Source organism: Muntiacus reevesi, chromosome 4 (genome assembly GCF_963930625.1).
Source record: "Muntiacus reevesi chromosome 4, mMunRee1.1, whole genome shotgun sequence".
Taxonomy (NCBI): domain Eukaryota; kingdom Metazoa; phylum Chordata; class Mammalia; order Artiodactyla; family Cervidae; genus Muntiacus; species Muntiacus reevesi.
Genome location: NC_089252.1, coordinates 109,241,596 through 109,255,143, shown reverse-complemented (window position 1 = coordinate 109,255,143; position 13,548 = coordinate 109,241,596). Strand labels below are relative to the sequence as shown.

At 61.6% G+C, this 13,548-nt stretch overlaps 1 protein-coding gene across 3 annotated transcripts in view; it reads right to left on the bottom strand.

Moving 5' to 3' along the window:
* The window catches only part of COL7A1 (collagen type VII alpha 1 chain), a 30,409-nt gene that overhangs the window by 7,746 nt on the left and 9,115 nt on the right, over nt 1-13,548 (bottom strand). For all 3 annotated transcript variants that reach the window (XM_065933767.1, XM_065933766.1, XM_065933768.1), the window contains exons 27-91: nt 13,297-13,469; nt 13,163-13,198; nt 13,052-13,078; nt 12,913-12,957; nt 12,777-12,839; nt 12,265-12,336; nt 12,134-12,169; nt 11,954-11,989; nt 11,700-11,771; nt 11,522-11,599; nt 11,249-11,275; nt 11,114-11,167; nt 10,908-10,970; nt 10,753-10,812; nt 10,600-10,635; nt 10,168-10,212; nt 10,053-10,088; nt 9,667-9,711; nt 9,551-9,586; nt 9,397-9,429; nt 9,055-9,087; nt 8,836-8,889; nt 8,702-8,761; nt 8,570-8,605; nt 8,392-8,472; nt 8,257-8,292; nt 8,017-8,061; nt 7,763-7,834; nt 7,489-7,533; nt 7,228-7,254; nt 7,023-7,052; nt 6,812-6,892; nt 6,701-6,736; nt 6,582-6,617; nt 6,407-6,487; nt 6,116-6,151; nt 5,646-5,708; nt 5,516-5,560; nt 4,864-4,899; nt 4,755-4,790; nt 4,548-4,643; nt 4,406-4,441; nt 4,282-4,317; nt 4,126-4,173; nt 3,768-3,803; nt 3,517-3,639; nt 3,232-3,432; nt 3,099-3,134; nt 2,961-3,014; nt 2,725-2,793; nt 2,605-2,649; nt 2,427-2,489; nt 2,235-2,279; nt 1,873-1,908; nt 1,710-1,745; nt 1,526-1,570; nt 1,283-1,315; nt 1,143-1,205; nt 1,017-1,052; nt 857-937; nt 655-723; nt 477-512; nt 358-399; nt 159-203; nt 20-64 (exon numbers count right to left, since the gene is read on the bottom strand). In XM_065933767.1, coding sequence (XP_065789839.1) covers nt 20-64; nt 159-203; nt 358-399; nt 477-512; nt 655-723; nt 857-937; nt 1,017-1,052; nt 1,143-1,205; nt 1,283-1,315; nt 1,526-1,570; nt 1,710-1,745; nt 1,873-1,908; nt 2,235-2,279; nt 2,427-2,489; nt 2,605-2,649; nt 2,725-2,793; nt 2,961-3,014; nt 3,099-3,134; nt 3,232-3,432; nt 3,517-3,639; nt 3,768-3,803; nt 4,126-4,173; nt 4,282-4,317; nt 4,406-4,441; nt 4,548-4,643; nt 4,755-4,790; nt 4,864-4,899; nt 5,516-5,560; nt 5,646-5,708; nt 6,116-6,151; nt 6,407-6,487; nt 6,582-6,617; nt 6,701-6,736; nt 6,812-6,892; nt 7,023-7,052; nt 7,228-7,254; nt 7,489-7,533; nt 7,763-7,834; nt 8,017-8,061; nt 8,257-8,292; nt 8,392-8,472; nt 8,570-8,605; nt 8,702-8,761; nt 8,836-8,889; nt 9,055-9,087; nt 9,397-9,429; nt 9,551-9,586; nt 9,667-9,711; nt 10,053-10,088; nt 10,168-10,212; nt 10,600-10,635; nt 10,753-10,812; nt 10,908-10,970; nt 11,114-11,167; nt 11,249-11,275; nt 11,522-11,599; nt 11,700-11,771; nt 11,954-11,989; nt 12,134-12,169; nt 12,265-12,336; nt 12,777-12,839; nt 12,913-12,957; nt 13,052-13,078; nt 13,163-13,198; nt 13,297-13,469 — 3,497 coding nt within the window. The remainder of the gene's footprint in view (nt 1-19; nt 65-158; nt 204-357; nt 400-476; nt 513-654; nt 724-856; nt 938-1,016; nt 1,053-1,142; nt 1,206-1,282; nt 1,316-1,525; nt 1,571-1,709; nt 1,746-1,872; nt 1,909-2,234; nt 2,280-2,426; nt 2,490-2,604; nt 2,650-2,724; nt 2,794-2,960; nt 3,015-3,098; nt 3,135-3,231; nt 3,433-3,516; nt 3,640-3,767; nt 3,804-4,125; nt 4,174-4,281; nt 4,318-4,405; nt 4,442-4,547; nt 4,644-4,754; nt 4,791-4,863; nt 4,900-5,515; nt 5,561-5,645; nt 5,709-6,115; nt 6,152-6,406; nt 6,488-6,581; nt 6,618-6,700; nt 6,737-6,811; nt 6,893-7,022; nt 7,053-7,227; nt 7,255-7,488; nt 7,534-7,762; nt 7,835-8,016; nt 8,062-8,256; nt 8,293-8,391; nt 8,473-8,569; nt 8,606-8,701; nt 8,762-8,835; nt 8,890-9,054; nt 9,088-9,396; nt 9,430-9,550; nt 9,587-9,666; nt 9,712-10,052; nt 10,089-10,167; nt 10,213-10,599; nt 10,636-10,752; nt 10,813-10,907; nt 10,971-11,113; nt 11,168-11,248; nt 11,276-11,521; nt 11,600-11,699; nt 11,772-11,953; nt 11,990-12,133; nt 12,170-12,264; nt 12,337-12,776; nt 12,840-12,912; nt 12,958-13,051; nt 13,079-13,162; nt 13,199-13,296; nt 13,470-13,548) is intronic.

Genomic DNA, 13,548 nt, shown 5'->3' with positions numbered 1-13,548 from the left:
GCCCGGACCCTAGACTCACATCTTCACCGGGGTCTCCAGGCTCCCCCGCACGGCCGGCTTCACCCTGCATAGAAAGTGGGGTGAGGGTGAGGGTGTGTGGCCACCCAGCCGTACCCCTCCCTGCCCAACGCTAGACCCTGGGCCCAGGCCCACCTCACCTTCTCGCCCCGCAGCCCCGGCAGTCCTCGGTCACCTTTGGCTCCCTGTGGATACAGGGGTCAGGAGGACACATGGGTGTCAGGGTCCCAGACAGCAGCGACTCAAAGAGGGAGCGGGAGGCCTGGGCCTGGTGGGGCATTTTATGGAACATGAGGGTGACAGGGTGGGTGACCGATGCGCTGGGGGTTCCACACTCACCGGCTCTCCCACCAGGTCTCCAGCAAGGGCTCCAGGGGCGCCCTGATGAGAGAGGAGGGTCAGTGGGATTCCTCAGCCCTCACCCCTGCCCCCCACCCCAGGGCCTTCCCCACACTCACCTTCTCTCCCTTTGCTCCAGGGGGCCCGACCACAGCCTGGGGGGAACGCCTGGTGAGTCACCCCGCTTCCTGCCACATCCCCACCCCTACCCCACCGTCCAGATGGGAGGGGCAGACTAGGCTTGGGGGCCGGGCAGAGGAGCTGATGTGGAAGCTGGGGGTCAGGAGCAAAGATCACCTGTCCAGGGGTCCCCATGGGTCCCGGCTCTCCTTTAGGTCCGACAGGGCCCGGCAGACCTGGTGACCCCTATGGCAGAACGGCAGGCAGAAGTCATTGCCTCTCCCTCCCCTACCCCTGCCACCCAGCCCTTCTCTCCCTGCGGGCAGGTGATTGCACATCCCCCATCGCAGGCCCGCAGCAAGCTCCTCTGAACACACACCGGCACGCCAGGGGCTCCTCTGTCTCCATCTTTCCCAGTGGTACCATCACGACCCGGCGCTCCCGGTTTCCCTGTCTCCCCCTGAGAGGGGAGAGCTCTGTCAGGGGCCTGCCCGCTGACTCCCGAGCCCCGGAGCCCAGCCCTGACCCCCAGGACTCACCACTTGTCCAGGCAAACCCGGTGCCCCTTGAGGACCCTGCGGGGAACAAGTCGGATGTGAGAGGGACACGGAGGGCAGGGGACACGGGGGGCAGGGACTTCGTGTCCCCGCAGGGGCCTCACTCACCACCAGGCCTGAAGGGCCAGGGGGCCCGGGAAGTCCCACGGCTCCAGTAGGTCCAGGCAGGCCCTGGAGGAAGCAGGAGTTGAGGGCAGTGCCGACCCCGCCCGGCTCCCTGTGACTTCCCCACGGGATGGGCCACTCACCCGTCCTGGTGGTCCTGCCTCTCCGGGCTCCCCCTGCCAAGAACACAGACACTGAATGAGCCGACAGATGGACCAGAGGCCCCTCGGCCCCGGTCCACAAGCAGAGCCCGCGTGGATGGGGCACCTTGGTGCTCAGCGGGGCAGTGACGTCCCCGGAGGCTGGCAGACATTCTCCTGGTGCAGACAGGCTGCTCCGAGCCCCTGCCTCCTTCCAGCCACACACCCACACATGCCTACACTCACCTTCAGGCCAGAAGGTCCCTGGGGTCCCGCAGGGCCAGCAAGACCCTAGAAAAAAATATCAAGGGCAGGAAACAGGGGTCTGAGTTGCACCTGGACTTACGGACTAACACAAACAAGTTATCCACCCGATGTGGGGGCTGATGCCTGTCCCGTGCCCACCAGGCGGTGCTTCCCCATCACTCACCGGGGCCCCGGGTGCTCCAGGGTCTCCGTGGCCGCCCTGTGGGAGACAGACAGAGCCAGATGGGGTGGGGGGAGCCAGTCCCACCCTACCAGGGAAACTGAGGCAGGACTGCCCATTGTAGGGGGTGCCCATTAGGAAGGGAGCAGGATTCTGGGGTACTCACTGCTGGGCCAGGGGTCCCCCGTGGACCTTGCAGACCCTGTATAGGGAAGGGGGCTGCTGAGCCTCAATCTGGCCTCCCATGGGTCTGTTCCTGCCCTCTGGAGACCTTTGCCTGGAGACCCCACCTCTGGACCCCCACTCCTCCCAGGTACAAATCACCCCGTACCCACGAACTGCCCCTCATGGACAGTACACACAGGCCTGTGCACACACACAGCCATCAGACATACGCTCTTGGACCTGGGCAACCAGGCACCACACGCCGCCGCTGGACATGGGTGGCCCTACACGCAGGGGCCAGTCCACTGCAAAAGGGTGAATGTGCCCCAGAACTCGGCCCAGGCTGTTCCCGCTGCCACTCACCGGCTTCCCCTCCGGGCCAGCCACGCCACGCTCTCCTGGCAGACCCTAGGGAGAACGTGTTTATGGCCACGCCGTCTGGTCCCCCATCCCAGCTTCCCCTGGGACAGTCCGGGCAGAGCAGGCTCCAGCCCAGACAACACAAGCGAGAGCCGTGTGCTTGCACACATGTGGTGCTGTGGGGCAAGGACTCACCGGGCTGCCATTCTGACCCCTCTGTCCAGGCTCTCCCCGCTCGCCCTTGCTGCCCGGCTCACCCTGCAAGCGGAGTGTCGCCCCCTGAGCATCGCTGCCACGTGCCCACGGACACACCACCCTAGCAAGCCCCCTGTGTAGGAGGGGGACGGCGTGGTGGGATTGTGGGAGGTCTCACCCTGTCTCCTTTGGGGCCTCGGTCGCCATCACTGCCTGGATCCCCCTGTGGGAGTGACATGTCAAGCCAGGCCCTGGTGCCACGGCAGGGGTGGCCCCCAGGCTGAGCCCGCACACAGACCTTAGCGCCCTTGAATCCCGGGGGTCCTTGCTCTCTAGAGAGCCCAGAACCTGGCTCGTCCATGGCCACCTACAAGCACAGGGTCACAGGGCAGAGCTGTGCTGTCACAGCGGCAGGGAGGGGGCGTCCCAAAGGGTTGTGGCTTCTGAGTCACCACATGGAGCTTCTGGGGCCCAAGCCACTGGTGGCCTCTTGGTGACAGCAGTCACAGGCTTGGGCAGAGCTGGGGTGATCACCTTGGGGCCTGGGGGTCCGGGGGGTCCCGGGAGGCCAGGAAGGCCATCTCTGCCCTGCAGAAAAAAAGGAAATGGGAGGCCATCCCAGCACAGCCTGCAGGCAGTCCCGCCCGGTGAAGCACTCCCTGCCCAGCTCACCTGTTCTCCACGTTCTCCTTTCTCTCCCCGTTCTCCCTGAAAAGCAGATACCAAGATGGGGGCTATGCCCATGGGGAGTCCAGCTCCTCCTGACCCCACTTCCCCGGCCACTCCCGCCAGCCCCCATGCTCACCCTCTCTCCAGGTCTTCCGGCCTCCCCCACACTCCCAGCCGGGCCGGGGAGCCCAGGGATACCAGGCTTCCCAGGCTCCCCGGCAAGGCCAGGAGGTCCAGGAAGGCCCCTCTCCCCCAGGGCCAGGCCAGGTGGCCCCTGGGGGCCGGGGTCTCCGCGATCTCCCTTTGGTCCACGTTCTCCAGAAAAGCCGATGGGGCCCTGGAGGAGCAGAAGAGTACATGCTGGTGGTCACCCACACCCTCCACAGAACAACCCCTCCCCACTTCAGTACCCAGCACGCACCTCCTTGCCTGGGGGGCCCCGCTCGCCCGGGTCCCCCTTGGGGCCGCGACGCCGTTCAGGCGTGGGCAGGAAGCCGCCAGAGCTCTCTTCCCAGGTCTCCACGATCTCCCGCAGGGCAGATGTCTGGGTGACACGCAGGGTCAAAAGAGGGAGACCACGGCTGCAGCCACGCATGCCCTGGCTGGCCCTGGGGGCGTTACTTGTCCCGTGGGGCTCCCCGCAGCCCCCGTGCCCAGCCTCCATCAACCTACCTTGATGCCAATATTTTCCAGCAACCGCTCTGCATTCTGGGGACACAAACTGGATGAGGGGATGCCCACAGAAGAGAAGGCCCCACACTGCCCCCCAAAACAGCCTCTATACCCTCATCCCCTGGCTTCCTGCCTAGAGGACCCTTTAGCCCTTGGCTGGGGCTACTGGAGGCCACTAGAAGCCCCTCCCTGGCATGTTCCGTCACCCAGGTTCCCCTCCATGTAGCCCACAGGAGTCCCAGCAGGGCAGGGGCCCGAGCATGCAGGACAGCACCTGTGGCTGCAAGGGGAAGGGGGCGGAGGCAGCCCTACAGGCATGTGCGGGACAGTCAAGGACCACGTCTCAGGCTTCACTCACCACCAGGCTCCCAGGCTCTCCTCTCAGGCCACGCTCTCCTGGGAGGCCCTGGAGACACCAAGAGGCAAGCTGCTGGACCCAGCCTGGGGTGGGGCGTGTGGGTGCATGTGTGGGTGCTATGGCTACCGGGACAAGTGAAAAAGGTGGGGGCCTCACCTGCTCCCCTCTGGGTCCAGTCTCCCCACGGTCACCCTGGGAAGAAGAATGACTGGTGGGAAAATGCCCCCATTCTGAGCAGTCCCCCCACACCGTACCCCTCACCCAGCATCTGCACACTCACCTTGGGGCCTGAACTCCCTGGGACGCCAGGAAAGCCCTGAGATATGACAGAACACAAAGGTCACAGGGGATCACAGCCTCCAGGGGTGGCAACCTCATGGCCCCTGTTGCTCCCAAGTGCTGGAACTACCCCAGACACTCACCTGCCCGGGAGGGCCAACTTGCCCCGGGAGGCCCGGGGGGCCCTGGAGTCCAGGGCTACCAGGAGCTCCACGCTCACCCTTGGGGCCATCATGACCCTGTGGAGGATACAGCCAGCATCAGGACCCTGAGACCCCAGAAAGGAGTGGGGTCATGTATCACAGGGTCAGGGTCAGGGGTCAGAGGCTGCAGAAGACGCCAACACTCACTTCTCTTCCAGGGGCGCCCGAATCTCCCTTCTCTCCCTAAGGAAGACAAGGCTGCTTTAGACCCAGCCCCAGTCTGAGCCAGAGCAGACTCCAAGCGAGGGTGACTCACCTTCCTTCCGTCTTCTCCCGGGTCCCCAGGTTCTCCCTGCAGGCAGAGGATTCACATCAGATCCAACAGAATTAAGGATTGTCCGTGTGTCTTGCTGTCTATCTGCAAGTCCTGTGTGTACCTCGCTCTGTGTGGCCATATGTATATGAGTGAGTGTGGATACAAATGCATGTCGGGATGTCTCCACATGGATCACCTGTCAAAGCCTTGGCGGTGTGTCCCATATCTCCACAGGGGTCCACGTGCAGCCCTGGGGCCCCGTCACAGCACATATCCAAGGGTGGGTGCGGGTGTCAGGGTCCTCAGTGTCCCTGAATGAGGGCTTCACACCTGTGTCTGCACCTCTCCATCTGGGTCTGTGCTCTTCGCCTGTGCCCGTGGCCGTGGTTATTTTAGCCTGAGTTGGTCCATCCGGGCACAGGTTGGCATGTCCACCTAACTGCCCGTGTCTGTGAGGCTGTGGACACAGGTGTTACATGTGTGCGCGTGGACATGTGTTTCCGGACGTGTCTGTGTGTGTGGGTTAGGTACACAGGTGTCAGTGCGCGTCAGTCTGTGTCTGCGTCAGCCCCTTGTATGTTGCACGTCTGGGCTGTGTCCAGGTGCTAGCATTTTTTTTGGAGGTTTCCCTGTGTCTACTCTAGACACTCACGTTTTTCCCATTCAGGCCAGGCTTGCCATCCTCTCCTGGCTTTCCCTGTGGGAAGAGATCATTGGTCAGAAGTCAGGGTTGGGGTGAGGGCAGTAAGGGGGCAAAAGGGTACCATGAAAGTGGGACTCACCGGTGCTCCGGGGGGACCAGCAGGGCCAGGGGGCCCCTGTTCTCCTCGAAGGCCCGGAAGTCCCTGGAAAAAGTCTTTGCTAGGATTGAAAGGATCGCTGAGATATCCCCTGGAGCACACCCATGGACTTGAAGGACGCCACTAAAAACCTCCTCCAGGGTGGAGACCCCCCAGAATTGGGAGGTCCCACTGAGGTCCCAAGGCTGAGACTCAATAGGGTAGGGTGTCCCCTGCTGAAACTCCCAAGGGAAGAAGCTTCAGGTTTTGGGGGTCCTACTATAGGCCCCAAGGCAGAGAAGACTGGAAAGCAGAACTCTGCTCAAACCTGCCTGCCACGGGACCAGGACCCTACCAAGGACAGGGCTGGACCAATGACCCTACTGCCAGTGATACTGTAACTATGACAACCAGGCTACAGTTTATGCTGGACCCCTGAGCTGCCCTCCATCCTAACATCCCCCCTTACTTACATCTCTCCCTGGGTCTCCGGCCTTGCCCATGGCACCCTAAAGAGAGACTCAAGTCAGGGAGTCCGCAGTGGTCATGGGGTCAGGGGCACTGCCTGCTGACAGGGCCACTAGTTCCTGTGAACCCAAGGCCTGCCAGGCAGTAACACCCCCCAGCCAGGAGGCGTACTAGGAGAAGATACAGATAACCCAGCTGGTCCCAGAGCACATCAAGACCCGCAAGGCTCCGGAGACTGGGGCCATATGAAGGGACAAGGGAAGAGGCGCGACCATGCAGTGGCCGCCACAACTCACATGCGGCCCAGGGGGACCAGAGGCTCCTGGTTTCCCATCCAGCCCATTGCGGCCATCCAGGCCAGGCGGGCCCCGGTCGCCCTAGGGAGAACAGAGTGAGTGGTAAGAGGCCTCGAAGGATGAGACGGATCTGAGAGCCCAGGCTCACAGCTGGAAAACCTCCACGCCCTCTCACCTTTTCTCCTGCTGGGCCTCGAACACCTGGGTCCCCCTGAAGGGAACAAGGTCATGAGGTCAGTGGGAGGTGAGGGCAAGACGGAGACTTAGGCTGACGGTACAAAGTGCATCACTCACCTGTGGGCCTGGAGGCCCCCGAAGTCCACTGACGCCCTGAGGATGGGAGAGGAAGAAATCAGAGCAGGGTTTCCCAGGCCCACACGGCCCCGTGGAACCAGCCACACTCACCCTCTCCCCAGAAGCTCCGGGAGGGCCAGGGTCGCCCTTGGGTCCTCGTGGACCCTCCTGTCCTCGGTCCCCAGGCTCTCCCTGCGGCAGAGACGAGTGTGTTGAGGGAATAGCACTGGGGCCACAGGCGTGCCCAGGGGCAGAACCGGTCATGGGGGCGCTGGAATGCTTCTCCACGCTCACAGCCTCACTCCACCCCAGAACCTGGTACCTTCTCTCCGGCTCCAAGTCCCACGTCCACCTGTGGGGGAAATGGCCAGTGAGAAGAACAGTCCAACGAGGAGAAGAGGAGCATGTGAGGACCAGTGAAGACATCCAGGGGCAGTGGAGAAAGTGGGAGTCAGTGGAAGGGATGTATGGGGCCAGTAGGGGCAGGTGGGGGAGATGACAGAGGATCAGACCCAGTCAGCTCTTACCAGCCGTCCAGGGGCTCCTGGGGGACCCTAGGGAAGGAAATAATTGTAGTCAACAGGAACTCTGGGGCCCCATGGGGTAGCTCAGGTTTGCCCCAAGCTCAGCTCTGCTCCCAAATTCCCTGCACCTCAATGCCAAGCGCCAGAAGCCAGATCAGGCCTGGGGGTGACATTCAGGGCTCCTGACCTTGATCGAAGGTGCGCACCAGACAGACCCCCACAACCCTCCATCCCCTCTGTGCCCGAAACACCAGCACTACTCACTGGCTCCCCACGGTCACCCTTGGGTCCAGACGGTCCAGGGCTCCCCTGCAGAAGCAGAGGGTCAGGGTCAGTGAGGAGGGGCGGCAGTCTGCGGGGCTTTGGAAACACCCGAGGGACTCACGGGGATCCTTGTGGCCTTTGAGTGTTGTGATGAGGGGTCACAGGAAATCCCTGTGAGGGTCGGGCATTGCAGGGTTGGGGTGGCAGGGTCAGAGGCTGGGGGCTGGACACTGACGCTGAGGTTAGAGTTCAGGGGTCAGAGGTCATGACTCACATTTCGTCCATCCTCTCCAGGATCTCCCTGGTCTCCCTTCTCACCCACAGGCCCCCGAGCTCCAGGAGCCCCCTGAGAAGAGTAGCTGGTGTGAGATGGACCCTCCCCCTCCCAGGATTTTGCAGATCGCCCCATGATCTCCATACTGCCCCGGGTTCTCCATCACCCCGAAAACCATGTCAGAGTTTCCCATCACCTTTGTTCCCGCCTCCTCTAATGCAGAACCCCCCTTACTTCTCCCTGCAAAGCCTCACCCGAAGGCCACGCTCGCCAGCTTTTCCAGGCAAACCTGGGTCACCCTGGTGGTGGAGAGAACACCATATCAAACAGATGAGTTAGGCTCAAACTAATTCAAGGAGGGGCGGCCAAACAGGCCCGGGTACTGACTGGATGGGAGGCAGGAGGATGGACCGGATAACCTGGAGGAGCCCCCACCCCCCTGGGATTCCCATTCAAGGACAGAGGATCAGAAACTACAGTGGGAGGAGTCTCACCGGGGGACCCTCGTCGCCCTTCTCTCCAACTTCACCCTGTGAGACATGAGGGTCAGCCCTGATTCCCATCTCCCAGGGATGCCAGCAATACCCTACTTCCCACCCCCCAGCACTCCCCCAGTCCAGTCCTCTTACGTCTCGTCCTCGGGGGCCGACAGGTCCTGGGGAACCAGGCCGCCCAGGGTCTCCCTTCTCCCCAGGGAGTCCTGAGTCACCCTGTGGAGGAGGAGAGAGTGACGCTGCACATATAGCCAGTCCTTGAGGGGAGGGGACCCCAGAAACCTTGATGGTACCCGAGGTCACAGCCACTCACCGGGGGTCCTGCTCTGCCAGTGAGGCCGATGGGACCCTGCAGGGCATGGGGAGGGGGGACAGGACTTAGTTGGGGCTCCCAGGCACCACCTCATCTCTTTCTGTCACACTCCCCTTCCCGACATTTACGCACTCGGCCTCCAGGGTCTCCTTTGGGGCCAGGATCTCCAGGAAGAGCCAAGCCCGGTGAGCCCTGTGGAAGGAAGGATCAGAGGTCAGGGGACACAACAGTCACCTGCCCGACCCCCTAACACTTCCCACACTTACCTGTTCCCCTTTGAATCCGGTGGCTCCCTTGGGCCCGGGGGGCCCCATATCTCCCTGGAGGTGACAAAGACAATCAGCCTCAGCCCCAGGCTCCATGAGCCCCACCAACCAGCAATCATGCCACAACTGTCGTGGCCTCCAAGGGCCCTGCTTGAGGCGCGCCCTGTGGCCTTGATCTCAACCCTGTAATAGCTGTGCTTCACTTCTCGCCAGACATACCTTCTCTCCTTTGGCTCCAGCACCCCCAGGTCCCTGAAAGCAGGACAGACATGGCTTGGCCAAGGGATCATAGTACTACAGCCCTGATTGGGGCTGGGGTTATATGAAACCGGAAGTCTCTGCCCAGAGGTTACAGGGTCAACACAGGGAGCAGGGCAGGGGTTACACAGCGCTCACGGCCCGTACAACGGTCGTGGGGTCACAGGATCACAGCCAGGAGTTGGAAGGTTTGTCACAGCATCAGAGTCACAGAGCTCTGAGCCCACAGCGCTGATTTCCAGGCGGGTTACAGTGCTCAAGGGGCTGTGCTGTGATCAGAGATACCCACCCTCCCTCACTCACCACTGCGGGGTCTCCAGGCCGACCAGGCTCCCCCTGTGGAGAGAGGATAGGGACAGGGATGGGTTAGGGACCCGCATGGGGACTCAAAGGCCCAGGGTCCCACCTGCCACAATCCCAAGTATAGGGGGGGACTGACTCCCAGGCCGTGACCCACCTTCTCTCCTCGGCGGCCGGCCGGTCCTGGTGGCCCCTGCGCATAGAGAAAGCGTGAGCCCAGGATGGGGAGGAACATGTAAAGCCCCACTCCTGGGCCCACAGTCACAGACTTACTTCAGGACCCTCAGGTCCAGGTCGTCCAGCAGCTCCTGGCAGCCCCTGGGGAAGAGAAGCAGAAATGCTGACTCAGGTGGGGCAGGCAAAGGTAGAGGGATGATGGCAGAGAAGGGCTGGAGGTTCAGGATGGGTGTCCCAGAAGATCAGGATTGAGGTCAGCAGCAAGACAGAGGCCAGGTCAGTGGAAGTCAAGGTCAGTTCAGCAGGGTCAGAGACCTAAAAGCAGGTCCCTGAGGTTGAGGGTTAGAGCCTGCAGCAGCGGAGATTAGAAGTCATGTGAGGAGGGGTGGAGGGTCAGGGGCAGTGGAGGTCAAGGGCAAGAAGCCAGAACCAGGAGGGGTAGGGAGCCAAGGTCAGCTGGTACTGGGGGTCAGTAGGCTCACCTGTGGTCCCACTGGGCCAGGCGATCCACGTTCGCCCTGATGGAACAGAATGGGTCAGAACCAAGTCTGCCCAGACCCTCCAGGGCCCCGAGAGAGCCCCCCAGGGCGCACTGACCTTCTCTCCAGCCTCACCGGCGGCCCCTGTTGGTCCTCGGTCGCCCTGAGGGGAGAGACAGGAAAGGGGCCTTCACTGTTGAAGCCCAGAAAAGTGTCTCAGACTCCAGTCACCCACCCCTGAAACCGCAACCTCTGACCTGGAGAGGACTCTTACCTCCGGTCCTCTGCCTCCCCTAAACCTACAGGGGTCCCAGCGTGTCACCCCTCACACCTGACCTCCCCAAATGCCACGTTTTTTGGTTTTCTTTTTTAGTTTTTTTGGTCTTTATTTAATTTGCTACAATATTGCTTCTCTTGTTTTATGATCCCTTTTCTTGGGCTTGGACCATGTAAGGTCTTGGCTCCCTGATCAGGGATCAAACCTGCACTGGCTGTACTGGAAGCTCAGAGTTTTAACCACTGGGCCCCCCAGGGGAGTCCTGGCACTTACTTTGGGGCCAGCATCTCCAGGAAGTCCCCGAAGGCCCTGAAAGGGGGTTCAGAGATTTGGGTTTGGGAATAAGGATGGAGTAGAGGGTTGATGGCTGAGGGTGAGGGCTGGGGCCTTGCCCACCACACTCAGAACCCCTGGCCCCCAACTCACCCGCTCACCCGGGATCCCAGGTTGTCCTGGGAGGCCCGGGGCTCCATCTTCACAGTCACCCTGAAAGAGGAACAGATGGTAAAAGACCCTGCTCCCTGTATCCAGACGCCTCCCTCTACCTGAGAACTGGGACACCAAGAGGTCAGGTCTCCCACCTTTTCTCCTTTTTCTCCAGGGGGGCCAACTGAGCCTTGGGGTCCGGGGCTTCCCGGAAGACCCTAGGAGGAAGTGAGCAAAAACTGAGAGCCACAAACTGAGGCCCAGCACCCCACCCCACTGCCCCAGCAGAGCCCCCAACTCCTCTATCCACACCCGGAGCATGGCCCCCAGGGTCCCCAGCAGAGCCTCAAAGCTCCCTCACCGGCAGCCCAGGCTCGCCCAGAGCAGCAGTGCCGTCACCTGGTCCAGGGGGGCCCTGGGAAAGAACAGCAGGTCGGGGGATGGTCGGGGGAATCAGGTTCCACGCCACCCCCAGCCCAACTTGCCCCTTACTTACCCGCTCCCCACGATCGCCTTTCTCACCCTGGAAGAGAGATCATGACCCTTGACCCTCTATACCTCCACTTCCCAAGATCCCAGGAGGAATGGGGGTCTTGGGGTCAAACTGGATTACAAAGGTCATGGAGGAACTGAGGAGTCATGGATGGGGGGTGGTCAAGAGGTCATATGGGCTCAGAGTGACCAGTAGGGGTAGTGTGGGTTCAAATGAGGTCACCAGGTCACTGGATCACATGGAGGTGATGAGACCATTTGGTGGTCATACTGTCACCTTCACAGCTGTTCCAGGAAATCCTGGGGGACCCCGGGGTCCTGGGTCTCCCAACGGCCCACGAGATCCAGGGGGACCCTGATGGAAGAGACAAAGAATAAAGCATAACCTCATAGACCCCCATTCTCTCCCACCCCCCCATAGATTTCCACCCCCCCCACCATACTCTAGAACTTACTGGAGGTCCAGGCTCCCCCTTCTGCCCGGGAAGCCCTGGGCCCTCGCCTCCAATGACATGTCCAGGCTCTCCCTGCGGGACAGAGGACAGCAGGCAGGATTCAGGGTGTGGGAACCCTGAGATGGGAGAAGCCCCCAGAGGTCCCCAGCTATTCCTCATGATGCCTTAGGCCCTGCACAGTGTCGGGCTGGGCATCAACTCTGCTCTTCCCTGGGACATCCAGCTTGGTTCCCTGCCCTCCATCCTTCACCTACCGGTTCCCCCTTTGGGCCTCGAGGTCCTCGCTCTCCCTGAGGACAAAACAGAGCAAAGGGTGATGTCTGATCTCAGTGTGTTTCAGTTTGGGCCCCCACAGGCCAATCCCGCTCCACCACCCCAGGTCCCCACCCTGCAGAAAGAGCTCTGGGAAGATGCTGAGAGGGAGAGCAACTTACTGGTTCTCCACGAGGGCCGGCCCACCCTGGGGAGCCCTGTAAACGGAAGCCAGAGTCAGAGCAGTCAGACCACCCCACCCACTCAAGCAAAGCGTCCCACCGTGTGAACTGCGAGGGCAAGGCTTGCTCACCTTCGGACCAGGGGCTCCAGGAGTCCCAGGGCGGCCAGGGCTGCCGGGAGGCCCATCTGCCCCAGGGAAGCCCTAAGGAGGCAAAGAGGTCAGAGCAGGAAGGGACCCTCCCTCGGTGCCCCTGGTTCGCTGGAGGAGTGCCGACTGACTCTTCTTCACCTGAACCCCTCACCCCACAGGCCCAAGTGCTGTTGCGGGGGTAAGCCGTGGGGCCAAGATGCTGCCCCTGAGCTGCATGGAGCCAAAGCCCAGGCACAGGGGCAGTGATGAGGCCAGGCCCTCCCATGCCTCGAGGACTTAGAACTTCCGCCCAGTCTCTCCAGGGGACCTCGAAACCCCACCGGCCCCCTCCACTTCAGACCCTTCCCCAAAGTCTCTGCCGTAGCCTATCACATTCACTTAGGCTTCCAGAAATACTCTGTTTCTAACTCTGTTTTTTTACTCTCTCTTCTAAAAACCTGAGGAAGCTTCGAGGATTGTCTTAGGGGAACCTCAGTGGTCTCTACACTCACCCTCTCGCCCTTCGCAGAGGCACTTCCAGGAGGTCCTTGGGGGCCAGGAACACCAATCCTGCCCTGCGAGGAGAAAGCTGGTGAGGGGACACTTTGCTACTTGGGGTGCAGATGACAGGCGTGGGGAGGCACTCACCGGGAGGCCGGGGGGGCCAGGAGGCCCGGTTTGTCCTTTCAGGCCCTAGGAAAGATGATCATGAGTCCTCTGCTGCTGACCTCCCCCTGCCCCACTGAGCCCCCCAACCCATTCTCTACCCCCCATCGGAGCCACTCACCATCTGTCCGGGTTCCCCCTTCTGGCCCTGGGGAAAGATAAGTCGGGTGAGGGTCAGAGCGGCTTGCACCAAAAGTGGCCCTCACTCATACTCTCAACCCTGGACACTCACCTTTGGACAATACACTGAGCAAGGTTCTGGCTGTGGCTGTGGATACAAGGTCTCCTTGAGGTCAGGCAGTTCCACCAAGAGCCCCCAGACCCACTCTTCTCTACCACCTAGTCCCCCAGAGGCCCCTTCCAAACCTGCGTGGTCAAGGCTGTCTGACACAGGGCTGCTGCCAGACTACTGACGGCCCGCTCCAAGCTCGGACCATCATCCACAGCAAAGAAGGATTGGGAAGGGTCCATGCCAGGCACCAAGCGACGCAGCTGCTCTGGGTCAGCTCCTGCCAGCCCCAGCATCATCACTTTGAGCCCTAAGGAAAGGTCCAGCAGCGTGCATGACAATGCTGCTGGGGCCAAAGCTGCTCCCAGGTCCCATTCCCACCAGCCTTG